At 36.0% G+C, this 26,634-nt stretch overlaps 2 protein-coding genes and 1 long non-coding RNA gene across 3 annotated transcripts in view; 1 reads left to right on the forward strand and 2 right to left on the reverse strand.

The window, feature by feature from the left end:
- The window catches only part of LOC148127406 (uncharacterized), a 679,100-nt gene that overhangs the window by 432,639 nt on the left and 219,827 nt on the right, over positions 1-26,634 (forward strand). The window lies entirely within an intron of this gene.
- Positions 1-26,634, reverse strand: part of IPO11 (importin 11) — a 65,926-nt gene that overhangs the window by 7,121 nt on the left and 32,171 nt on the right. The window contains exons 22-28 of the mRNA XM_087927242.1: positions 26,503-26,618; positions 22,962-23,038; positions 21,724-21,803; positions 18,560-18,640; positions 16,907-17,002; positions 15,921-16,034; positions 11,513-11,634 (exon numbers count right to left, since the gene is read on the reverse strand). Coding sequence (XP_087783368.1) covers positions 11,513-11,634; positions 15,921-16,034; positions 16,907-17,002; positions 18,560-18,640; positions 21,724-21,803; positions 22,962-23,038; positions 26,503-26,618 — 686 coding nt within the window. The remainder of the gene's footprint in view (positions 1-11,512; positions 11,635-15,920; positions 16,035-16,906; positions 17,003-18,559; positions 18,641-21,723; positions 21,804-22,961; positions 23,039-26,502; positions 26,619-26,634) is intronic.
- Positions 274-3,349, reverse strand: LRRC70 (leucine rich repeat containing 70). Its single transcript, XM_026717157.2, has 2 exons — positions 3,273-3,349; positions 274-2,637 (listed from the first exon to the last, which is right to left on the reverse strand). The coding sequence occupies exon 2, from the start codon at positions 2,597-2,599 to the stop codon at positions 761-763; it is 1,839 nt and encodes a 612-aa protein (XP_026572942.2). The 5' UTR covers positions 2,600-2,637; positions 3,273-3,349; the 3' UTR covers positions 274-760.

Genomic DNA, 26,634 nt, shown 5'->3' on the forward strand with positions numbered 1-26,634 from the left:
TGTTACTTAGCAGAGTAATAAAATGTCTGCAAGAAAACAACCAAGCTCAGAGAGCACCAATGAGCCCACATACCCTATACAATTTGGCCTCCACCAAATTTTTCAAAGAGCAACAAAAATTATATGGGAGGAAGTTGATAAAATCTGCTGCTGCCTCCTCTAGCAGAAGTGCTATGGGCTATTTAAAAAACCAAACAAAAACCTCCAATATGCATAATGCTTCCATTGTAACTTTTATCAGAGGGAAATGAAGATTGAAACCAGAATCAATTAATTTTCTTGTAAATACTCTTTTTAATTATTCCAGATAATGTAATTTTTACACAATAATTTCATAATAAATGCAATCTTAATAAACATTGCATAAATTTATGATTGTGTCCAAAATAGCTGGTAACATGAAATAATCAGAAATTATTTCTAGGAAGTTATCAATAGTAATGAAGTTTAAAAAACCTGTTCTTTTTAATATAACATCTAACATCAAATTTATGCAGAATATTAAACATAAAATTACATTAATGATTTGTAATTGTTAGACAGATCAATTAAAATTTAGTAATTATAGATAAAATATAGTTACAATCAGTAAAATACAGATATTAAAATTAGAACAAAATGTAAAGGTTGAAAAAATATTAGCTGTATACCTAACATCAGTTAAACTTGTAAACAGCCTAACATCAGTTAAACTTGTATTTACAAAAGTCATCTGGTGTTGCCTTCTATACACATGAAAAGAAAAAGTGTGATGGATGTATTACAGTGCTGAATGTTCAAATAAGATAACCTGTGCTTGGTTTTCAAGGGCCGTTGATTTAGAAAGATCAACAGGATCCAATTCAGAACTCCCCAGTGGGTTCTGAGGTACAGTAACATTGTAACTACCAGCCTGATAAAAGCCATAGTATTCTATTGCATTGTCAGAGTTCTTTTGCACATTGTGCTTCTGTTTCAATTTAATGATTTTGTAGAACAAAAAGAAGACCATAACACAGGCCAAAATGAAAAAGCTTAATAAAATGTCAAAAGCCTGCTTTAGTTTCTCTACCTGCTGTGAACAAATTAGTGATGTTTTAAATGATACAGAAACAGCTTCCGGAAATAGTACTTTATTTTCTTTCATGGTCAAATTAGCAGGTATCGTCTGCGTTGCTATTTGTTCTTGTTTTGACTTCCTACTAGAATTTTCTTCATTGAGATTTTGATAAGCAGATGTGTAAGATGCTTTTACCAGTGATGTAACTGCATTTGCATTAAAGTTCAACTGTTCTTTAACTGTATTCCTTGTGAGATACATATTCTGTGCCATTAATGAAGTAGTAAAGCTCTGCTGGATTCCTGCAGATTTACTGTTCTTGAAAATGTCAAGGTTTGTACTATTGAAACAATTTTTGAACAAATGCAAGCTAGCATAATTTATATATCTTCCATGCAGACTGGAAGGACTTTGACAAAGGAGTTTCACAGAGAAAGAAGCAGCAGCTAGCCAATTCATCAATCTGTGTAATTTGCAGCTACAATTCCAAGGATTGTAATTTGCCTGTAAGTGAGTTAAAGAAACCAAAGGCTTGAGCACTATAGGCTGTAAAAATGTAAGATTATTGAAAGACAGATCAAGTATTTTCAAAGACAATCCTATGGCTTCAAAAGTATTACCTGAAATATCAATTATTTTGTTTCTGTCAAGATACAAAAACTGTAAATGACCCAACAATGAGAAAGTATGGGAATTGATATTTACTAAATTATTATCGCTCAAAACTAGCTTTTTAAGACTGACTAGCCCTGAAAATCCATTTGCGTTAACAGTGTTTATTTTTGCACTTTTTAAAAATAAATATTCAAGCTTGCTAAGTCCTTTAAATGCAAAAGGAAGAATTGACCCAACAGGGTTTTGTGACAATGAAAGTTTTTGAAGTTTCCTCAGTACTAGAAACGCTGTGGATGGCACACATGTTAAATTATTTCCTTCAAGGTGCAAGCCTGTAAGATTATCAAGGTGCTGGAATGCTCTGTCTGATATTTGTGAAATCTTATTGTTTGCTAGGTTCAGAATTCGAAGATTAACCATGCCGAAGAAAATGCGGCTACCAAGGATCCTGAGGTGATTGTTTTGCAGCATTAGATAATGAACAGAAGTGAGGTTACCAAATAATCCTTCAGAAACAAAGTCAATTTCATTATTCTGAAGATATAAAGAATGAAGATTTGAAAGTCCTTCAAATGTTCCAGGATATAAATATTTTATATGATTATTATTCAGCTGTAGATACCATAATTTTTTCAATTCAGCAAATATATTTGGATATACATATACAATGCCAGAATTGTCCAAGTGTAGCACAACAAGCTGCTGGAGGCTTATCAGTGCATTAGGATTTATGCGGGATATATTGTTGCCACTTAAGTACAGAAATAAAGTATTCTGTGAAAAATTGTTTGGAATAAAAGAAAGACTTGAATTACGACAGTCAACTTGTCTGCGTATGCACTGCTGGCAAACTGATGGACAACAAAATATATCCTTTTGGATCATCAGCAGCAGAAGACAATTAAAAATATGCCGAAGTGACTCAAAGTGATGAAGTTGATACATATTCCAGGCTTTGACTCTCCAAGTCACATTTGACTGAGCTATCAGGAAAAAAGTTTTAAAAAATGCTTATTCAAAATTCTCATAGCTCATTATTTTTAATCAGTATTACTTGTACAATTATTTAGAAGTGCTTTATAGGTAGTCCTCAATTTACGACTATAATTGAGCCCCAAATGTTTGTTCTCAAGTGGGCCATTTGTTAAATGAATTTTGCCCCATTATATGACCTTTCTTGCCACATTTGTTATGTGAATCACTGCAGTTATTCAGTTAGTAACCTAGTTAATAGAATCCAGCTTCCCCATTGACTTTGCTTGTCGGAAGGTCACAAAATGACCCTGGGACACTGCAGTCATTTTTTTCAGTGTCATTTTAATTTGAACAGTCACTAAACAAACTGTTGTAAGTCAAGGACTACCTTTATTATGTTTTATTCCATCATTTATAGTTAAAATTAAATTTACATTTACCATATTTGAAGATTGCTAATGATAAAATTAAATGCTTGCATTATTTAAACAGAATATAAAAGTTCTGATACAAAATTGTTAGGTAAGTTATATTTTTATGAATTATATTTTTCAACTTTTAATGATTCCTCCTTCATAACTGCATATAGTTATAGTAACAACTTTTCTACCATTCTAAGTTTAAAATATATTAAAATTCTCACCAAGAATATGAAGCTCATTTTGTCAGTTAAATGTTTTCCTTCTGTTGAAATTTCTCACTTTGCCTACCAGTTCTGCAACTGTTCCTACAGGAAATACTACTCTTCCCATTGGCTCCTCTACAGTGACTGGCTGAAATCAAGTTACCATGGATACAGGAAACTGAGAGACAGGAAGTCATTTTATCTGCAGTTCTGAAATGCTGATGGAAAAAAAATCACTAACTTGTTTTAAAACTAAACTTGAAATATTTTTCTTCTCCAACTACTGAATATGTTGAAGCAAATCTATAATATAAGAGCAATTAAATATGTAAGGTGTTTATAAATAGTGAAAGCAATTGCTTATAAGCAGTATTCAAGCAGTATTCATTGTGTTCAAAGTTAGAACCCCCCTCCCAAATCAAACTACTATTAAAACAAATGTTAGGTCCATGCAGAATGCCAGAATGTACATAGAAGAAATGGTCATAGGTAGTAAAAGTGGTAGTTGTAAAAGAACCAATTGCTAATCTGTGGCCATGTATCTAATGCCCTTGGCTTTGCTTCACTGCCAAAAGATTTTTTTTCTGATGCTTGCGTTTTTGGTTTTTTCTTCCCTTGAACCAGGCACCACACCTTCTATTTAGCCAATATGACAGCATTATAAACCAGAGGCTTTCCACTTTTCCTTATACTTCACTGGCTACATTTGTTTTTTCACAGCAAGGGAGAATGAAATAAAAATAAATGTGTCCACTTTATGGGGGCACAGCAAAGCACTCCCCAAGGCATCCAAAAAATAATTACATTGCTTCAGAAGGAGGCAGAATTTTTCAAGAAAAGGATACCAACATAAGTATAAAGGAAAACTATCAAAGCCTCCAATGTGTTTCTTCTGGAGCAACAGAACCAAATAACTTCAGAATTAATTGCTTAGAGCTCCACAATATTAGTGATACTGATCTCAGATTGGTGCTGTTTTTGAATATGAAGTAGCCCTAACAAATGTTGCTGAATAGATAAGACATCTGATTTCTCAAAGTTCTTTTTGAAGAGGAAGTATTGTGCTACAATAAGAAGAAAAGGTCTTCTAATTGGCCTGTTCCAGTCAATTGTCACTCGAAGTATTATTTCACATATAAAGAGTCCCATCTTCTGAAAGGAGATGCTTGCAAGGCCCTTGCTTAAGAAATCACCTTTGGTTGGACAATTTTAACAAATGCCCGATGCCAATAATTCATTTTCATTGAAACTGAACATAATGGTGGCCTTTCCAAGTGCTTTTGATGCTTTTCCATCTGGATATAGAACAAAAAATGGCTGTGGCTGTTCTGACAGATGCTTATAACCCGGAGAAAGACAAGGGAAATAAAATCTTCCTGATATTCTTGGATGTATGGGTATAGTTGACCATGGTATCTTAATGGTATTAAACTATTTACCATGTTTAATATCATTTACCATGTTTTTTTAATCAGAAGATTTGATTAATAGGTGCCACTAAAATCTTTCCACTCCACTTTTCTACCATTATTAAAGGTATTGAGACACATCTATTAAACCTCCTATGATTTTCCCTAAGGAGTCTAGCAAGGCTTTTCTCTATATTATTTTGTATCTATATGAAGGTTCATTCACAGATTAGGAACATGTTAACAATATATTGAGCAGAATCCTTTCCTGTAATTTGGAGTTGGGTAAATTCAGGATTTCTGAATGGTCCAAGCAGTAAATAATTGGAAACGGTACTAGATGTGGAAGAACGATCTAAAACTAAATACAGACAATATTACTCATTCCAGGAAAAGGATTTTAAGATTCAGGAACTATGTTCTGGTTGGGGATGTACTTAGACAATAGAGAAAAACGACCAATTAGGCATTAAATCCCAGATCAAATCTAACCAGAAGAGCAATCCAAATTAAAGCATAGAGACAGCTGTCTAGACTTCATTTAAATGCATCTCATCATGGGGATTGTGAAACACTCTTAAAATTAGGAAGCTTTTTTTCCTAGCATTTAGTCAGACTTTACCTTCTATGGTTAAATTAATTATTCCATCAATTCTGGAATAAGAGAGATCATACCTTTACTTTATTCTCTTGAAATCTTTGCTGATATTTGAAAAGTGCTATTGTAATTCCTCTCAGCAGACTTTTTTAAAAAGGCTAAATATAACTAGATCATTCATTCTCTTTTCACTGATAATTTTCTAATCTGCTGATCATTCTCGTTGCGGATTTATCCTTGAACAATCTCTGAGGTTGTTCCAATTTTTCTCAATTCTTCTTGTAGCGTGGCCTCCAAAACTGGATATAGAATTGAAATGGGGCGTGACCAAAATAGAGTACTTCCTGTGATTTGTAAATTATTATGTTGATGCAATCCAAAACTTCATTTGCCTTTCTGGCAGTCATATTACGCTGATGGCTCATATTCAGTTTGCAATCAACTGCTATTCTGAGATTTTTTTCCTCAACTGTCATTACCAACCAGATATCCCTACCCCCACCTTCTATACCCATACATTTCATTTTTGTTTCCTATGTAAGCGTCTCAATTAAATTTTATTTTGTTACTTTAAGTGCAGTTCTGCATCGTACCAAGATAGTTTTGAATGTTCTTTCCCTCTTCCAGGATATTAGTTATCTCACTATAGGGAGTCATGATGACAACCTTGGAGAAAGTGCAGCAACAATAGACAGAGAAGCACGCATTAAGCTCAGGGAAATGAGATACTATTTAACACATAATACTAACTCTTTTAAATGTTTCTTGTTTTTTTAATGAAGCTTTAATTATTTTTACTGTATCTTACTAAGTCACCCAGAGCTGTTATTAAGTTTGAAGCACAAACGTTTTCTAAATTAAAAAATAAAATAAAATTAGACTTTTATTACCCTTTTTTTTGATTACCAGTTTGCCATTGCTTATATAGATCCAGTAAATTAAACTGTGGGTTTAGTTGACCAAATCTTATAACTACTATTCAATCTATAGAGTCTGAGGATTATGAAGAGAATCCTTAAATAGCTTCCCATATGCCACTATTCTGCCTGCCACCCCTGGAATGCAGCTGTCTTCTCTAGTTGAGTCTAAGGTTTGTTCTGAAGGCCTTCTCAGAAAAAAAATTAAATCTATTTTATTTATTTTTTATTTAGAATAATCTTTTTTTACTGGGTTTGCCTCTTCCTCAGTAGCTGTTTAAACCCTCCAACATTCTGATCTGGAAGGATGGGAAAATATCTTGAGCAAAAATACACTGCTCAAAAAAATAAAGGGAACACAAAAATAAGACATCCTAGATCTGAATGAATGAAATATTCTTATTAAATACTTTGTTCATTACATAGTTGAACGTGCTGACAACAAAATCACACAAAAATTATCAATGGAAATCAAATTTAGCAACTCATGGAGGTCTGGATTTGGAGTTACATTCAAAATTAAAGTGAAAAGAAAAACACTACAGGCTGATCCAACTTTGATGCAATGTCCTTAAAACAAGTCAAAATGAGGCTCAGTAGTGTCTGTGGCCTCCACATGCTTGTATGACCTCCCTACAACGCCTGGGCATGTTCCTGACAAGGTGGCGGATGGTCTCCTGAGGGATCTCCTCCCACACCTGGACTAAAGCATCCCCCAATTCCTGGACAGTCTGTGGTACAACGTGGCATTGGTGGATGGAGCGAGACATGATGTCCCAGATGTGCTCAATTGGATTCAGGTCTGGGGAACAGGCGGGCCAGTCCATAGCATCAATGCCTTCGTCTTGCAGGAACTGCTGACGCACTCCAGCCACATGAGGTCTAGCATTGTTGTGCATTCGGAGGAACCCAGGGCCAACCGCACCAGCATATGGTCTCACAAGGGATCTCATCTCAGTACCTAATGGCAGTCAGGCTACCTCTGGCAAGCACATGGAGGGCTATGCGGCCCGCTAAAGAAATGCCATCCCACACCATTACTGACCCACTGCCAAACCAGTCATGCTGGAGGATGTTGCAGGTAGCAGATCATTCTCCATGGCGTCTCTAGGCCCTGTGTTAACCTGCTTTTATCTGTGAAGAGCACAGGGCACCAGTGGCGAATTTGCCAATCTTGGTGTTCTCTGGCAAGTGCCAAACGTCCTGCACAGTTTGGGCTGTAAGCACAACCCCCACCTGTGGATGTCGGGCCCTCATACCACCCTCATGGAGTCTGTTTCTGACCGTTTGAGCAACCGCATGCACATTTGTGGCCTGCTGGAGGTCATTCTGCAGGGCTCTGGCAGTGCTCCTCTTGTCCCTCCTTGCACAAAGGCGGAGGTAGCGGTCCTGATGCTGGGTTGTTGCCCTCCTATGGCCTCCTCCATGTCTCCTGATGTACTGGACTGTCTCCTGGTAGCGCCTCCATGCTCTGGACACTATGCTGACAGAAACAGCAAACCTTCTTGCCACAGCTCGCATTGATGTGCCATCCTGGATGAGCTGCACTATCTGAGCCACTTGTGTGGGTTGTAGACTCCGTCTCATGCTACCACTAGAGTGAAAGCACCACCAGCATTCAAAAGTGACCAAACCATCAGCCAGAAAGCATAGGAATTGAGAAGTGGTCTGTGGTCTCCACCTTCAGAACCACTCCTTTATTGGGGATGTCTTGCTACCTGCCTCTGCTTTCCACCTGTTGACTATTCCATTTGCACAACAGCATGTTATGTCTCCTCTTGGAAATTCAAACGAACAAACAGAAAGCAGCCGTTTCACAATCAAATCAAACTGAAGGAAATAACAAGATAACAGCTGGCAGAAACTGTTAGGACTCCCCTTCGAAATTCAAACAAACAGAGAGCTCTTTGCAGTAACATCCTCATTCAAAATAGTCATTTTGTTTCTGGTGAAAGGCACCAGCTCAGCTGTGTCCTTTTATACCCATTAAGGCAACGTGCTAATTAACTGGCTTGCCCTTCAGGTTAACGTTTCCTGGTTCTGACGTCAATCCACGATCTAACAGTCATCAGATTCAAAACTCCCAACAGGACCGATCCTTCCAATCACAACACTATCCCCCACCGCAGGGCCCTTCCCCCGAGTCTGATGATTAACTTGATGATGTTTCATTGACAACCCCACTCTGTCTCCCACAGCCAATGGAGGCGTCACTGCTCCAATTGTCTCAGGTGGTCTACACATTGGAGACTTGGAAAGAAATACCGTTCTGCGACCAAGCCACCAACGGATTGTGCAAACGCAACCAGGACATTCCGAGCACCAAAGGGAGATGAAGGTTCGAGGTGATATAAAAACTTATCGCCTCCTCATGATCCCCAATGATCATACGCACTGGCTGGGTGGCGAAACGAATGGGCCCAGACTTGAGCTCATGCCCATCCACGGTTTCCACCTTAATGGGTGGATGTACAGCAACCAATGGGATCCCATAGTGCGTAGCAAAGCTCGGTCCATAAAGCTGGTTGTAGCCCCTGAGTCCACCAACGCAACAGCGGGAATTCCCTCCTTCTGTGACTGTAGAAAATTGAGTGTCCAAAAGTAAATGCCGAGGAGGGCCAGGATTTACTTCAGCAATTTGAGGTGGGGATGTGAAATGTGTCCGACCTAGGGTTTCCTTGAGGTCAGGTCTACCCTGTTTTCCTGACGAGCCAAGAGTGGTTTCAGGTACGGGTCTGCGGGTCCCTCTCCGTTTGCAGGAATTAACAAAATGTCCCAGACCCCGCAATAAAGGCACAAGCCTTCCTGGAACCTTCTCGAACGTTCTCGCACCATTAAGCGAGGGCGGAGTGCGCCTAACTCCATCGGCTCCTCAACATGGAAAACTCTCGGTGGCGTGGGTTGTGCATGAGAAAACGAAGATGGTTCCATACCGAGCCGTTTGCGTCCACGTTGCTGTAAACGAGCTTCAATTCGTAAGCACTGAACTATCAATGCATCCAAAGTTAAAGCCCTCTCTGCATGGACCAGCTCATCTTTGATGGCATCAGACAAGCCTTCCTGGAATGCAGCCATATGAGCCAGTTTGTTCCAGTTAGAGTCCAAACACAGCAGACGAAATTCTGCAACGTATTCCTGCAGGGAACGTTTCCCCTGATTTATGTCCCATAACCGTCTGTCCACAGTTTGTATCTTAATTGGGTTCTCAAACATCACTCTCATTTGTTGAAGAAAACCCTGGAAATCATTCAACAACGGGCTATCTTGAACTAACAAGGGAGTAGCCCAATTAGCAGCCTGCCCAGATAAAAGGCTAAGAATAAATCCTGTCTTGGCCCGATCATTTGGAAAGTTTTCAGGCCTCAAGGACATAAATAATTGACACTGCCCCAGAAATGCCGGAAACATGTCCATTTGTCCTGAAAATTTCTCCGGCATGGATACTGGGCTTTTCCTCTCAGGAGGGGCAGGGGAACAGCAGCAGGGCTTGGTAAGCTGGAAACATAATTCAGCAATTGTGTTACCTGATTCTGAAGCGTCACATTGCTTTGCAGTAGCTGATTAATTTGTTGTTGTTGCTGCTCTACCAAACGCTGCAGTTGATTTAAATCCATCTTGCTTGAAAGATGGTTTGTTTAGGCCAGAAACAATAATGTTATGTCTCCTCTTGGAAATTCAAACGAACAAACAGAAAGCAGCCGTTTCACAATCAAATCAAACTGAAGGAAATAACAAGATAACAGCTGGCAGAAACTGTTAGGACTCCCCTTCGAAATTCAAACAAACAGAGAGCTCTTTGCAGTAACGTCCTCATTCAAAATAGTCATTTTGTTTCTGGCGAAAGGCACCAGCTCAGCTGTGTCCTTTTATACCCATTAAGGCAACGTGCTAATTAACTGGCTTGCCCTTCAGGTTAACGTTTCCTGGTTCTGACATCAATCCACGATCTAACAGTCATCAGATTCAAAACTCCCAACAGGACCGATCCTTCCAATCACAACAACAGCATGTGACATTGATTGTCAATCAGTGTTGCTACCTAAGTGAAGAGTTTGATTTCACAGAAGTGTGATTGACATTATGTTGTTTAAGTGTTCTTTTATTTTTTTGAGCAGTGTATATTTCCTTTATTTCCACCAGAATGTGCTGAACTCACTTCCTCTCTGCTGCGGTTTCTTTGCCTTTGAGGGAGGGGAAAGCAGGGCGATTTTGCTCCCAGCGTCTGTTCAGCTTACAAATGCTTTTCAAACTGAGAGTGAAATGTTTTGGGGGCCATGATTTCGCGCGACTTCAGGGAGCTGTTTTGCTTTTGCAAAGAATGGGTACCTGAAGTCATGCAAGATTCCTTGCCCCCAGAACATTTCACTCTCAGTGTGAAAAGCATTTGCAAACCAATCAGACACTGGGAGCAAAACTGTATTGCTTCCAGAGTCCAATTAGTTTGCAAATGTTTTTCACACTGGGAGTGAAATGTTCTGGTGGGCCGTGATATCGTATGACTTCAGCCAGTCATCCGCTTTTGCAGAGAATGGCTGCCTGAAGTCACACAAGATCACTCCCCGCCCCCCAAACATTATACTCTTAGCATGAAAAGCATTTGCAAGCCAACTGGATGCTGGGAATGAAATCATCCTGCTCACCTCTCCCTCAAAGACAAAACAAAACAAAACAAAAAAACAGCAGCAGAGAGGAGACAGATCTTTGCAAGGTGAGTTCAGCACAGCAGGATGGGAGGGGGGGGAAGCCTGAGATATCTCAGTGGTCGAGGAGGCCTTGGCTGGCCTATTCCATCACAAGACCCCCCCATGACCTTCTCCACCCTGAGTTACCTTTTGCATTTAATGACCCACACATTCGATTAGAAAATGCCATGGGCGAAAACAGGGAGTGATCACATTCAAGTAACATGATGTACTCCTACAATCCTCGAGTTATGAATGTAATGGGCAGGCTCCATTACATTCATAACTCAAAGATTACTTGTACTACAATAATCAAAATGTTAAGAAGTTATTTTTCTTAAGCTCAACAGAAGCATCCATAATCTCAGTGGAGTTTCAGTAGTTTTCAGTTTGTTTTGAATTAATTTGTTTAACTGTTTATTCCTGTGCCCCCCCCCCCCAAAAAAAAGATAAAACATATCACTATCAGTCAGGAGTCAGAATCCAAAGCACTGTGCAAATAACTTTATATAGGAACCTAAAAGGATGTATATTTAAGCTTATAGGAGAACAAATTTATGAGGATTTGAATCAAAGAAAATTCAAAAATGAAAGTTGCACTTTAACAAGGCTGACTGCTCACTGTAGCCAATAAATCTAAAGTGCTGCTTACCTATTGTCTGATGGCAGTAGTGAAAGCAGAGCCAAAGCTGAAAGCTTTCTTCTCTCTGGCTGTGTTATATTATCCATGCGATCAATCCACATTTCAATTATGTGACCAAGGAGATGGTCTGGCTAGAGAAAAATAAAGTAAAAATCTCATTCAAAAGCAAGATAAACAGCCTAGCTATTTGAAATAAAATGAACAAATATAATTTTATATTCTAAAGTTTTTGTTATTCTGCCAACAGAATAATCAACTAATTTGTATTCCAAAATACAAAACAATAATTTTGAATACTATAAATAAAACATGCATATGGCTGGGGACTATGTATGGCATATATGAAAATAAACTACATAAGATATCTAAATTTAAAATAAAAATTAATGTGTTAACATATATTTAATGAAGTATATATTTTTGAAGCTACATATTACCATAATCCCTTCTAAAATCATTTTTAAAATCTCTTAAAAGCAAAGCCTGATATCTGATGCTATTTCTTTAATCATAATTGCTAAACAGGATTTATCTTCTAAATTATTCTTGCAGAATAAAGTGAATTTCCTTGGATAGAAACATTAAATAAATTAACTAATTTGTTATTATTTAATGACTAAACATTTCACAGAAAATGACTGTTTTGAGATACTTTTTTTAATATATTCAATTAATTTAAGCCCACTGGGAAATATGAATTTGGAAAAATGTGATTTTTTTTTGAAAAGGTGGATATTTAAAAGATAGATGTTCATGTATAACTGAATGAAAATTTGAGGCACAATAAACAAAAGTAATTATTTACGAACATATAAAAGAAGGAATACAGATACCAATATCAGTAGCAAAAGGAAGGTCCCAAAACATAGTAAAATTATAAAAGAAACGCAGATAATAGCAAATATAAAGGAAACAGCTAATATGAACTACAGAAATGATAACACAGCAGAAGTAATAATAATAGAACTAGCACAAGTCAGCATAGAAAAAAAAGCTATGAATTGACCCTCCTGATGAGAATTAAAAGATAAAATTATAGCATATGAAGAATTACCAGTAGAAAGACAAAGACTGCCACCATCAAAAGTATGTCCAAGAAATACTTGCCACCTATAAATAGGATGCTTGCAAGGATATATTGAACTGACCGATCAGTTTGCCTACAGTACAGAAGTGCAGTTACAGAAGAACTGGATATTGAATTTAGAAAACTGAAAGCAAAATTGTATTTAATCCCAAAGAAGATCAGATGGAAGATCAGATCAAGGATCAAGAAAAACTCAATTAAAAAAGATTCAAAAATTGAAGATGCTTTGAAAATCATAAAGAAACAAATAACAGCAATAGCTATGGAAACTGAATGCTATGAGGCATGAATCATCAATTAAAGCAAAATCAATCAGACTAGAGATGATTCTACCAAAGCATAAACGCCAAAGAAACTCTAAAAATGGAAACCAAACAAAAAGGAAGCAATTCAGTTTGCTTGCACAGTTATTAGGAAAGTGACTATTTTGACCATATTATAATTTTTTATGAATATTCTCCACCTCCAAGCTATATAAACTTGAATGCTTAGTTGGCATAAGCATATCAGGTGATGTGTGTTTGTGTAATGAGGGAGGGTGTAGCCTAAGGAGATCAACACCCTATATCAAGGTGTGCATAATTATTAGGCAGCTTCTTTTCCTCAGGAAAAATTGTCTAGAAAAGAAATTTAACTGACTCTGAAAAATCAAAAATTGTAAAAAGTCTTTCAGAGGGATGTAGCACTCTTGAAATTGCTAAGATATTGGGGCATGATCACAGAACCATCAAAAGTTTTGTTGCAAATAGTCAACAGGGTTGCAAGAAACACGTTGAGAAAAAAAGACACACATTAGCTGCCGAAGATTTGAGAAGAATCAAATGTGAAGCTACAAGGAATCCATTATCCTCCAGTACTGTCATATTCCACAACTGCAACTTACCTGGAGTGCCCAGAAGTACAAGGTATTCAGTGCTCAGAGACATGGCCAAAATAAGGAATGCTGAAACCCGACCACCATTGAACAAGACACATAAGTTGAAATGGCAAGACTGGGCCAAGACATATCTGAAGATTTTTCAAAGATTTTGGACTGACGAGATGAGAGTGACTCTTGACAGCCCAGAGGGATTGGCCCATGGCTGAATCAGTAACAGGCACAGAGCTCCACTTCGACTCAGACGCCAGCAAGGTGGAGGAGGGGTACTGGTATAGGCTGGTATTATTAAAGATGAGCTAATTGAACCTTTTCAGGTTGAAAATGGACTCAAAATCAATTCTCAAACCTACTATCGGTTTTTAGAAGACACTTTCTTCAAACAGTGGTACAGGAAAAAGTCTGCATCTTTCAAGAAAACCATGATTTTTTATGAAGGACAATGCATTGCATGCATCGAAGTAATCCACTGTGTAGCTAGCCAGTAAAAGCCTTAAACGTGAAAGAATGATGACATGCCTCCCTTCCTCACCTGACCTAAACCCTATTGAGAACTTGTAGGCCCTTCTTAAATGGGAAATTTACGGTGAAAGAAAACAGTATACCTCTCTGAACAATGTCTGGGAGGCTGTGGTTGCTGCTGCACAAGAAAATTGATCGTCAACAGATCAAGAAACTGTCAGACTCCATGAATGGAAGGCTTATGACTGTTATTGAAAAGAAGGCTATATTGGCCTTATTGGTCACTGACTTTTTTTTGAACTGTCAGAAATGTTTATTTGTAAATTTTGAATTGTTTATTATTCTCACTTTAACAGATGAAAATAAACGAGATGAAAAATTTTCATTTTTCATTTAGTTGCATAATAATTCTACACACTAATAGTTGCCCAATTATTGTGCACACATATTCATCTAAGAAATCCATAACCTCATTTTTACTTTTTTAAATATTCAGGTTTGAGATTTATTAACATTTTGGATTGACCGAGAACACTGTAGTTGTTCAATAATAAACAGCTTGCCTAATAATTGTGTACACAGTGTATTTATAAGAAAAAAACCATCCTTCCAGTAGAAAAGGAAATAAAAGGAAAAGCAGAGGTACAAAATATCAATATCTAAGTGACAAAACAGTTCTGACAAATTGCAAACATCAATCTACCAGTACATATAATCTTGATTGAGTATACCAACTACCACATAGTTGGATCATTAAATATTTGGAAACAACTGGTGTCAGTAAAATCATTTCACTGTTTATACAGTAGAAAAAAATAATGAACCAGCAAAAGATAGAATTAGTCTTGGGTAAACAGAGATTGATTTTTTAAAGAAAAGTGTGTTGGATGATTTTGCAAAAGACAGTCAAGAACAAGCACTGATGCAATTAGAAGTTGGAACTTACTATGTAAAGGAAAAACGAAGTAAATATCAAAAATAATGTAATAACAACACAAAAAGAATGCTGGCAAGAAAAACATTACACTGTCAATTTCTACCAAAGACTGAGGGTAAAATGAATACAGATAAAATGGTTTACAACATTAAAAATAGCTTACAACATTAAAAACATTGGATCGATTTTGGCTACCAAGGAGCAAGTTATTTGAACTAATGCAATCAAAATGATTTGATGATTGAAAAAATCATCAAATGATTCAAAGTTCAGATTGGTGCAAAGAAGTAGAAGAAACAGTAGATCAGTTCATGCAAGATCACAAAAATTGATTATAAATGACATAATACAGTTGCTAAAATGATTTACTAGAAGATCTGTAAAAATTATCATGAACTAATAATGAAAAATTAATGAAAGATTTTTGAAATGAGACACTGAAGTTGTTCATTAAGAAATCAGCAAAGCCAGAATGGGATGGAGGGAATCAGGGGACAGGTAGAACTCCAACTACCGTGATTGTAATTTTTTTTAAATGTTCTGATTTAATTCGTCACTAACTTCCTCTGGTCCTAAACAAATAATGAGCTAAGTCATGCTATCCAAGATCTATATACCTTGCTTTTTTATTAGATTAAATGAAAAGCCACTGAATAATGTCAAAGTAAAAAAATCCTCTAAAAAGGTATACACACACATACAAACATACATAAAAATATTTAAAAATTATTATAATATAAATTAAACTTTAAAAAGAATAAAAAGTGCAAAGGAAAAAAAAAGAGAAGGTAATGTATCATATTTATGACTAAGGCAACAAACATTTAAAAAGTGACCAAAAGAAGAAGAAAATGGATCAGTGAAGATAATAAATTGATCTGCTCAAAACTGCTCTAACTTCAATTAACAAGGTAAATATTAGCTCAAATGCATTATACTGAAGAAGAAAAAAGACTTCCAGTGCCAAGAAAAAAATTGCTCTGACAGGAGTAATTTAAAAGTTGGTCATTTTACATCTTTCATACACAAAAGGCATAAAATATAAATCACTTACTTCTTGGTTAAACTCACAAGCCATCTGGTTTAGGAGCAATGAGAAAAAACTTTTATTTTGCAACAAGACTCTACCAATGACTCCCAGGTAAGTTGACATCTCAACTGGGTATCTCTGAAATATAAACAGTTCATTTGAGCTTTCCTGTCAGTGAGAAAGTATGAACATGATAAAAGCATGCTGGACTGATTAAATAAGGGCATTCCACATGTCCTACTGCATTATCAATTTTGCAGCACTGTATATTTACTATACATGGGCATTAGTAAGGTACAACCATATGAGAAAACCTCAAATAAGTACTTATGAGAATATCAAGAAGAAATGAATTTTATTATTTCTCTGGCTCCCATCCTTTCCAAGGATTTACAATGACAATTCTATGAATGACTGCTCAAAATAAATACCAATGAGTTCAATAAGTGAGCAAAGGAGCCAAAGATTTTACAATTCTCTAAAAACAAGGTTTTTTATATATTATAGTTATCTGTGAGTTGGAGGGATTTGCTTTAAAAAGTGCTATTAATTAGAAACAAGTAGCTCATTGTTGTTATTCTCAATGGCAACACTCTTCAGAGCAAAAATTTTATGGAACAGTATTGTGAAATGATACAAGTGGATGAAAAAGTGTTAAATATTGTTATTGTAACACTTCCCATTATCAAACACCAGCTATTTGAAGTGAGAAAACTTTTTAAAAGATCTAGAAATGGCAATACACTAGTTCTATAAATTTGCACTATAAATTTAACTCTGATTTTAAAAGTAATAAAAAAGTATTGTTATAATACCAGTATATAGAGACAATCTATAAACCACCATAAATACTGAAACTGACTTTGTCATAGAAATAGAAAAGAAAAAAATGAAGTTAGCAGTAATTAACACTGAATATAAATTTATACAAGAAGTATTTGAAAATTTTCAGTAGCTCCTCATTTTTTAATTTTTAACTAAGAAACACATTATGGCTAAGAGGCCCTTACCTCCCCCTGTATAATTCCACGAACCACAGATGGCAAAAGAGGTTGAAACATTTCAGGGCCTAGCACTGGATTCACTTTGAAAACATTTTCTACAACCTAAAAGATATTAATCAAATTAATTATTCAAATAGTCTCTTGTTTCAATCAACAGAGAAGAAAATGCTTAGTACACTATAAATATACATGGCATAAAACAATACTGATACACTTGAGTTAAGTTTGACTTCTGGTGACTAGAAAAACATAACCATGCTGTATTCTTGGCAACACTACTGGAGTAATTTGCCATTATTTTCCTTGATCATTCTTTTCATTTCCTTGTCTAGCCTACAAATTTGGTATTCTCTAATGTTCTGAATTATGCTTTTGTTCATTTGCACATATTGATATTTTTTCAACCTATGTTGAGCTTTGTCTCCTGTTCCCATTGACCAAGCTGAATGCTATTATGTTAGAACCAAAAAAAATCTAAAGGAGAAAAGATCTCCTTTTTAATAAAGAAAGATTAAAAAAGATGTTTGACACAAATTCCTGAAACCTGCTTGCTGATATTCCCATGAATAATCCAACATTCCACTTATATGTAACTCTATAATTCAGGATAAAACTTTAGTTAGAATCTTAAGAATCTAAACAAAACTATATTGTATATGCCAAACAATAATAGTATGTTCTGTATTATTTTTATTTTCCTGAAAAAGTTGAAAAAAATTACAACTTGGTAACAACAAAAACAGAACAGCTTCAGCAATAGTGAACAGCATGCAGCTATATTTGTTTCTAAAATGTCATCAATGCCCTTATGTATTTTATGAAGACAGAGGTTTTTAAATGATAGTTAATCTAAAAATCTTCTAGATTTTTGTTTTCTTATTCAAAATGCTAACGTCCTGAAAAACAGGCTTGTCTACAAGTTTTGCTTTTATATACTCTCTTCATCTCTTTGCCTTCAACTTTTGTGTCTTAAGCTCTTTCTATTCCTCAATTGCACATTTGTTTCTCTGGAATTTTCTTCAAAAGTTCCACTTCACAATAAATCTTTTCCTACTACCTTGATTTTGAAACTAAATTGTTTCAGTACGCAAACCATTTCAAACTATCGTATATTATTTGAAGGACAAGATACAAATGGTATCTTTTAAGTGCCTTTTAAATACTTTATTTACATATTTATTTAATAAATTTGATGGGAAGTGAAGAAAGTGTAATATTCATTAGAAATGTTCATTTATTTTCAGTTTCACAGTCCAACAACACTTAGGAGACTGTGAGTTCTAGTTCTGCTTTAGGCATGAAAGCCAGGTGGATGATTTTGGGTCAGTCATTTTCAGCCCAACCAATTTCACAGATTTGTTGTTGGGTGGAAAATAGGACAAAGATTATGTATGTTTGCCACCTTGAGTTATTTATGAAAATAACTCAGGCAGGATATAAATAAATGAACAAACAAAAATAATTTAGTAATAATAATTTGACTAAGAAGTAGAGTTAATTGAGCAAGGAGCATCAACACATGTACCATTTTACAAAATCTGCAATGTTTGTTTAATAACAGATTATGAAATGCAAGCAATAACAAGTTTATAACTGCATTTAACTTAAAAAATTCTACACATTAGAGCATCCCAACAATAAATTAGGTCAATTATTTACCTTCAGAACTTGAACTTGTCCTTCAGTAGTTACATCTTTTAAGATCTCACAAAATGATCTGCAGAGATCTGATGAATAGATCTAGAATAAAAATTAATGTATAATTCTTTTGCCAATTTGCTTAGAAAATTATTGTATCATGACATACTAATTGTCAAAGATGTGCATTTATTAACTCAATGATTATAATTTTAATGTCATTTTATAGTAGCTGAAGCTGTTTTGTCTTCTAGCTTTAATATCCAACACAATCTTATACTGTTTACTTTCATTAGATTTAAAACAATTATTTTTAAACTGCTCTTCCTCCAACATTTCTTTGCTTATAACAGGTGGATACAATAAAATTAGGCTTATGCATTGTTGCATATGAACTGACTGAAGGACAATTCATTATCTCTTCAGTTGCATCCTTCTGTGCCAACTGGTTATTGCTAGAACACAATGATTTCCAGAAACAACTTTTCCAAAAAGACAAAAGGCCCAGGGAAGAATGAGGGCATAAAATTCGTAGTCAACTGAATTCTAATTTGTCTTATCTATTCTAATAAAGCTAACAGGACAGGCAATGAGGCATATAGAAGCAACAGTAAGAAGTTCTATTATAATTATTAAATGACTTTAATTCAGCTTTTGCATTGGAGGAAGGTGAGTACATGTGACTGTCATTATCACTTACAGTAATTTGCATATAAAAATGAAGTAGGTTAAAAGCCTTATACACTGCTCAAAAAAATAAAGGGAACACTTAAGCAACACAATGTAACTCCAAGTCAATCACACTTCTGTGAAATCAAACTGTTCACTTAGGTAGCAACACTGATTGACAATCAATGTCACATGCTGTTGTGCAAATGGAATAGACAAGAGGTGGAAAGCAGAGGCAGGTAGCAAGACATCCCCAATAAAGGAGTGGTTCTGAAGGTGGTGACCATAGACCACTTCTCAAATCCTATGCTTTCTGGCTGATGGTTTGGTCACTTTTGAATGCTGGTGGTGCTTTCACTCTAGTGGTAGCATGAGACAGAGTCTACAACCCACACAAGTGGCTCAGGTAGTGCAGCTCATCCAGGATGGCACATCAATGAGGGCTGTGGCAAGAAGGTTTGTTGTGTCTGTCAGCGTAGTGTCCAGAGCATGGAGGCGCTACCGGAGACAGGCCAGTACATCAGGAGATGTGGAGGAGGCTTTAGGAGGGCAACAACCCAGCATCAGAACCAGTACCTCCATCTTTGTGCAAGGAGGGACAGGAGGAGCACTGCCAGAGCCCTGCAAAATGATCTCCAGCGGGCCACAAATGTGCATGTGGCTACTCAAATGGTCAGAAACAGACTCCATGAGGGTGGTATGAGGGCCCGATGTCCACAGGTGGGGGTTGTGCTTACAGCCCAACACCGTGCAGGAAGTTTGGCATTTGCCAGAGAACACCAAGATTGGCAAATTCACCACTGGCGCCCTGTGCTCTTCACAGATGAAAGCAGGTTCACACTGAGCACATGTGACAGACGTGACAGGGTCTGGAGACGCCGTGGAGAATGTTCTGCTGACTGCAACATCCTCCAGCATGACTGGTTTGGCACTGGGTCAGTAATGGTGTGGGGTGGCATTTCTTTAGGGGGCCAGACAGCCCTCCATGTGCTTGCCAGAGGTAGCCTGACTGCCATTAGGTACCGAGATGAGATCCTCAGACCCCTTGTGAGACCATATGCTGGTGCGGTTGGCCCCAGGTTCCTCCTAATGCAAGACAATGCTCGACCTCATGTGGCTGGAGTGCGTCAGCAGTTCCTGCAAGACGAAGGCATTGATGCTATGGACTGGCCCGCCTGTTCCCCAGACCTGAATCCAATTGAGCACATCTGAGACATCATGTCTCACTCCATCCACCAATGCCACGTTGCACCACAGACTGTCCAGAAGTTGGGGGATGCTTTAGTCCAGGTGTGGGAGGAGATCCCTCAGGAGAACATCCGCCACCTTATCAAGAGCATGCCCAGGCATTGTAGGGAGGTCATACAAGAATGTGGAGGCCACACACACTACTGAGCCTCATTTTGACTTGTTTTAATTTTGAGTGTAACTCCAAATCCAGACCTCCACGAGTTGCTAAATTTGATTTCCATTGAAAATTTTTGTGTGATTTTGTTGTCAGCACATTTAACTATGTAATGAACAAAGTATTTAATAAGAATATTTCATTCATTCAGATCTAGGATGTCTTATTTTTGTGTTCCCTTTATTTTTTTGAGCAGTGTATTTTACTTGTAATCTGGCTAAATGAAGCTAGTTTAGGAACCTGGAAGTTGTTCAACCATAAAACTAGTAGTCATTATGAACTGCTATACTTTGAAAAGCCAATGATGCCAAAACATTTATCTGACTCTTAGACACAGTGTACTATATAATAAAAGGAAGAAACACATCCAAATACTAAGGATGCTGCAACTGAAGGCACAGTGACCTTAATAATAAAAATTCCATTTTCAAGTTAACTATAGTAATAATACAAAAAAGAATATTGACTGTGATAATTAGTGCCCAGAAATTTAACTATATAATTCATAAAACTGTACATGTTCCCCTTTTCTACTGACTTTGTTTTAAAAATCACATATGTATCTCAAATCTGTATTCAAAATGCATCTAAAGATAGTTTTTTTAAGTCCTTGTAAGTAGCTATGGGGAGGTCTGTCATAATTTTAATAGTTGCTAAGAAACCAGTCATAAGTCGAGGACTACTTGTATTTTGAATACAGAACTGTTAAGGATAGCAGATGCAATAAAACAATTTTGATTACATTTAATTTGGTCTACAACATATAGGACTGGCTAAAGACCTGCTAAATAAGCCATTTAGTCATGCAAAGTACAGCTGTTAAAAAAAAAGTTGTTGCTGTAATTAACCACCAAAGGGTAGAATTTGGGGAAGATAGGAGTTGGCTATCATAAGGGATAAAGTGACATCTATTCTCTATCGTATTTTTACAATAAAATATTGGCCAGTGTTATTTTTCATCTTGTTCCCATAAAGCACACAATAAAAAAGTAGAGCTAATTAATTATTACAATACTCCATGAACTAATTATTCATAGTAAGTACAAAAAATTAACTCAAAAAAAGTCAAGCTTCACGAAATACATAATACTAAATTTGATTTGATACATACCTGAAGAAATTCAGATGAAGATAAAAAAAGATAAGCATTGATGATCTTAAAGCAAGTTCGGAGGTTTTCTGAACTTAATTCTAGAAAATGAGCATCAGATGATTTTAGCATTTTTACTGCAGTTTAATACTACTTAAGTAAACACAATTTAGGTAATATTCTGTAATATAGGTAGTCCTTAACTTACAACCACAATTGAGCTCAAAATTTCTGTTGCTAAATGAGACACTTGTTGTATGAGTTTTGCCCCACTTTTACAACCTTTCTTGTCACAGTTAAGTGAATCACTGCAATTATTAAAATAACATGGTTATTAAGTGAATCTGGCTCCTCAATTGTCTTTACTTGTCAGAAGGTCAAAAAAGTTGATTGCATGACCTGGGAGACTACAACCAACATAAATATGGTTCAGTTGTCAAACATCTGAATTTTGATCATGTGACCATGAGATTACTTCAATGGCTATAAGTGTGAAATATGGTCATGTCACTTTTTTCAGTGCTTTTCAATTCAGTGTAACTTTGAACAGTCACTAAATGAACTATTTTAAGTCAAGGATTGCCTGTATGACCATTATATTCTTATAAATTATTCTAAAATCATCTACGCATGCACAATTTATGCTATTACTCAGAAAACAGTAGTTTTAATTACTAATTAGTGATTATTGGAAAGGCTATTACAGTGCCATTAGAACAACAGTGGAACCTTTATGTATGCATGTATAATTCAAACATTTAGAAGATAAATTGCTTACTAAATAAAAAACACTTCTTAAAAAGGTCAAAGATATACATTCTGAAAAAAATCTCCAAAATATTTTTATTTAATATTTTTATGATATGAAGAGATCACAGCTCAATAATGCTTATAAAAAGTTATCACTTTTAAGATAACTTATCCACCTGGTAAATGTACATACAAAAACTATAAATATACCCGTTATCTTTCCCCTTGATGCTATCTATGTATTGTAGTTAATAGAGTATTTATTGTACAATTAGAACCTTGCAATAATAGAGGCAATGGAACATGCAAGATACATGTTAAACAGAATTCTTTAAATGTTTTAGGATTGATTTACCTCTCAGATATTGCAATATCTTATTTCAGTCTTTAGCCATTATATCAGTCTTTTTCATTTAGATGAAAAAAATTAAAAATACTATTTTGTACAGAAAAAAATATTATACCATTTTAAAATCAGAATAGATTAAATTCAAATACTGATAGCTTACCAAGAAGAGCTGACATGTTCTGGAATATTCGTAACAACTCTGGAGTTAGGCAAGGACTATTCTCTAATGTTACTAACCTAGAGAGACAAACAAAATAACATTAAATAATAGAATGTTTCCTAGAAACTAAAGTACAGTTGTACTCATAAATTTACATACCCTGGCAGAATTTATGATTTCTTGGCCATTTTTCAGAGAATATGAACAATAACACAAAAACCTTTCTTTCACTCATGGTCAGTGGTTGGCTGAAGCCATTTATTATCAATCAACTGTGTTTACTCTTTTTAAATCATAATGACAACAGAAACTACATCAATAACCCTGATCAAAAGTTTACACATCTCAGTTCTTAATATGGTGTATTGCCCCCTTTAACATCAATGACAGCTTGAAGTCTTTTGTGTATGTGTGGATGAGGCTCTTTATCTTCTCAGATGGTAAAGCTGCTCATTCTTCCTGGCAAAAAGCCTCTAGTTCCTGTAAATTCTTAGGCTGTCTTTCATGAACTGCACATTTGAGATCTCCCCAGAGTGGCTCAGAGACTGAGATGGCCACTCCAGAACCTTCACTTTGTTCTGCTGTAGCCATTGACAGGTCGACTTGGCCTTTTGTTGAGGATTATTGTCATGTTGGAATGTCCAAGTATGTCCCATGTGCAGTTTCCAGGCTGATGAATGCAAATTTTCCTCCAATATCTTTTGATAACATACTGCATTCATCTTGTCATCAGTTCTGACCAAATTTCCTGTGCCTTTGTAGCTCACACATCCCCAAAACATCAGCAATCCACCTCTGTGTTTCACAGTAGGAATGATGTACTTTGATAGCTCTCCAAATGTAGCATTTATGGATGTGGCCAAAAAGCCCAGTTTTGGTCTCATCATTCCAAATGACTGTCCCAGAAGGTTTGAGGCTTCTCTGTGCTGTTTGGCGTATTGTGAGCGGAATACTTTGTGGCATTTGCGTAGTAATGGCTTTCTTCTGGCAACTTGACCATGCAGCTCATCTTTCTTCCAGTGTCTCCTTATTCTGCATCTTGAAACAGACACACTACATGTTTTCAGAGAGTCCTGTATTTCACCTGAAGTTACTTGTGGGTTTTTCTTTGCATCCCGAACAATTTTCCTGGCAGTTGTGGCTGAAATTTTAGTTGGTCTACCTGACTGTGGTTGTTTACAACAGAATGCCTCATTTTCCACTTTTTGATTAGTGTTTGACAACTGCTGATTGGCATTCTCAATTCCTTGGATATCTTTTTATATCCCTTTCCTGTTTTATACAGTTCAACTACCTTTTCCTTCAGGTCCTTTGACAATTCTCCATAACTCAGAAGCCAGAAACATCAGTGCAGCACTGGATGAAAGATGCAAGGGTCTGTCAGGAGTCCAGGAACTCATTAACCTTTTATACACACACACTAATTACAAGCAAACAGATCACAGGTGAGGATGGTTACATTTAATAGCATTTCAAACCCCTTTGTGCCAACCTGTGTGCATGTTATCAGGCCAAAATCACCGGGGTATTTAAACTTTTGATCAGGGTCGTTTGGGTAGTTACTGTTGTCATTATGATTAAAAACAGTAAACATAGTTGATTGATAATAAATGGCTTCAGCCAACCGCTAACCATGAGTGAAAAAAAAGGTTTTGTGTTATCATTCATATTCTCTGAAAAATGGCCAAGAAATCATAAATTCTGCCAGGGTATGTAAACTTATGAGCAAAACTGTATATTATTAAAAATGAAGAGTTTTCTTGTCACAGTATTTTGAACAGTGTTTAAGTTTATATACATCCTTACTTATGCAGTAAGGATGTGAATAGATAAAAAGCAGTGACAGATACTTTTTAGTAATTTGGAAACATATTGCTTTGCAGGACTGCAGAAATTGCTGTTGTAAGAAATGTGATAATGTTTTAAGACTGCATTGCTTAGTTATACAAATTCTGGGACCAGTTGTAAAACAAGATATATAGATAGTAGCAATATAGAGAGAAATTAATATTAGAATGAGATGAAGAAACTATAGAAGGTAAAGATATTTTTATAGTTTCTGCCTCTCTTTCTAATATTAGTTTCTTCTCTTCATTGTTATCATATACATTTTAAGAAAACTATGAGACCTTTTACCTTATATCAATTTACAAAATTCCCATCCCACAGAGTTTCTGCTGCCTCCTTGTGCCTTCTTTTATTAATCTGACTGTACATAACAGAGAGTTCCTTTTGTACTTAAAACCATGACAGGTTAGCTACAAGCTCTTTTCTGCCCAAAGGCTACTCAAATGTAGTCTAAGCTGTGGTTTCTAAATTAATCCATCACCCTGGATTTTTCTTTATCCATTTCTTTATGCTATAGCTGGGCTGCTCACTGAGCAATGATACATCGTTTCTGTCTCCTTTGATTTCCTGCTGTGCTTCCCTTACGGCCATATCCCTCTCACTTGGTTTTGCTCTTGTCCTCAGTTGCTGAACTTCCTGTTTATTTCTTTTCATGAAAAAGCCAGGAAGGAAAGAGCTAGGCAGACTTTTTACTGGCAAACAGGTTGTACTGGAACAATGAACGGCATACCAGCCAAATCTTAATATAAAATAATCTGATTTTTTTCCCTGGTAATAACACAAAAGGAAGATAGACCTGTACATGTTCTTATGTGAAAAACAGTAAATTGTTTTAAATATATTAAAATTAGTAAAAACAGTATTAAGTTCTTGATTCCCTCCCAGTGATCCTAACTGGTGACTGCATCAAATTATTTATAAACTTTAAGGCTACTACTGGTTACTAACTTTACTTCAAATATTTTCCCCTTAAAACTATAATCTAGCTCAGGGGTCCCTGGGGGTTGGGGACCCCTGGGCCACACAAGTGGCAGGCAAGTGTGCTAAACTCCATTTGTGCAAATATGGCTTTCTGCACTTGCCCATCGCCTGCACAGAACCATCCCCTCCCCACCACTTCTGTTGGTCCACAGAACCAGAAAAGTTGGCGACTGCTGCTCTAGGTATCCAAGTTCTCCTTGTTATGTGACATTTAGGGGAAGCATTTTTGCTAGATTTAGTCAAATACTTATTCTGGGTATATGCTGTTAATTTGCCATTGCTGCGTATACCCCAAAATTCTGATATAGGCCATTAAGTATCACTATTCTATTATAACACTTAGCATATATCTTAATAGATTATGATATTTTTATTTACTTGTTTTGGAAAGATTCCTAATAGAAAAAAACAGACTTCAAATTTTGTTTATAGTAGCAGTGATGGTATCAATATAAATATCTATGTTTAGAATTTTACAGTAAGTTATAATCATTTCCCAAAATGAGATGATGAATTTAGCTTTATATATTCAATTCATTATTTAATTGATGAAAAAATAAAATAGCGAGTTTTAAATTTTATGGCAATTGTAAATTCTTTTTATTTACTGATATTTTGTGTTGAATCTACTACATCTTTTTTCATTTTCTTCTTTTTCTTTTGTGTAATGTATTACATTCTTTAAATGTTTTGAAAAGGAAGAGAGACTTACCATAATTCTAATCCATCTTCTAGGAGATATACATGAGGAGGCTGGCTAACATCAGTACTTAACTGAATAATTGGGAGCAGAAAAGTGTAAAGATTCTTGCTTTCTGCTCCTAAACCCTGCAGAAAATAATAA

The sequence above is a fragment of the Pseudonaja textilis genome, chromosome 2 (genome assembly GCF_049901715.1).
Source record: "Pseudonaja textilis isolate UNSWEBS1 chromosome 2, rPseTex1.2, whole genome shotgun sequence".
NCBI classification, from domain to species: Eukaryota; Metazoa; Chordata; class Lepidosauria; order Squamata; family Elapidae; genus Pseudonaja; species Pseudonaja textilis.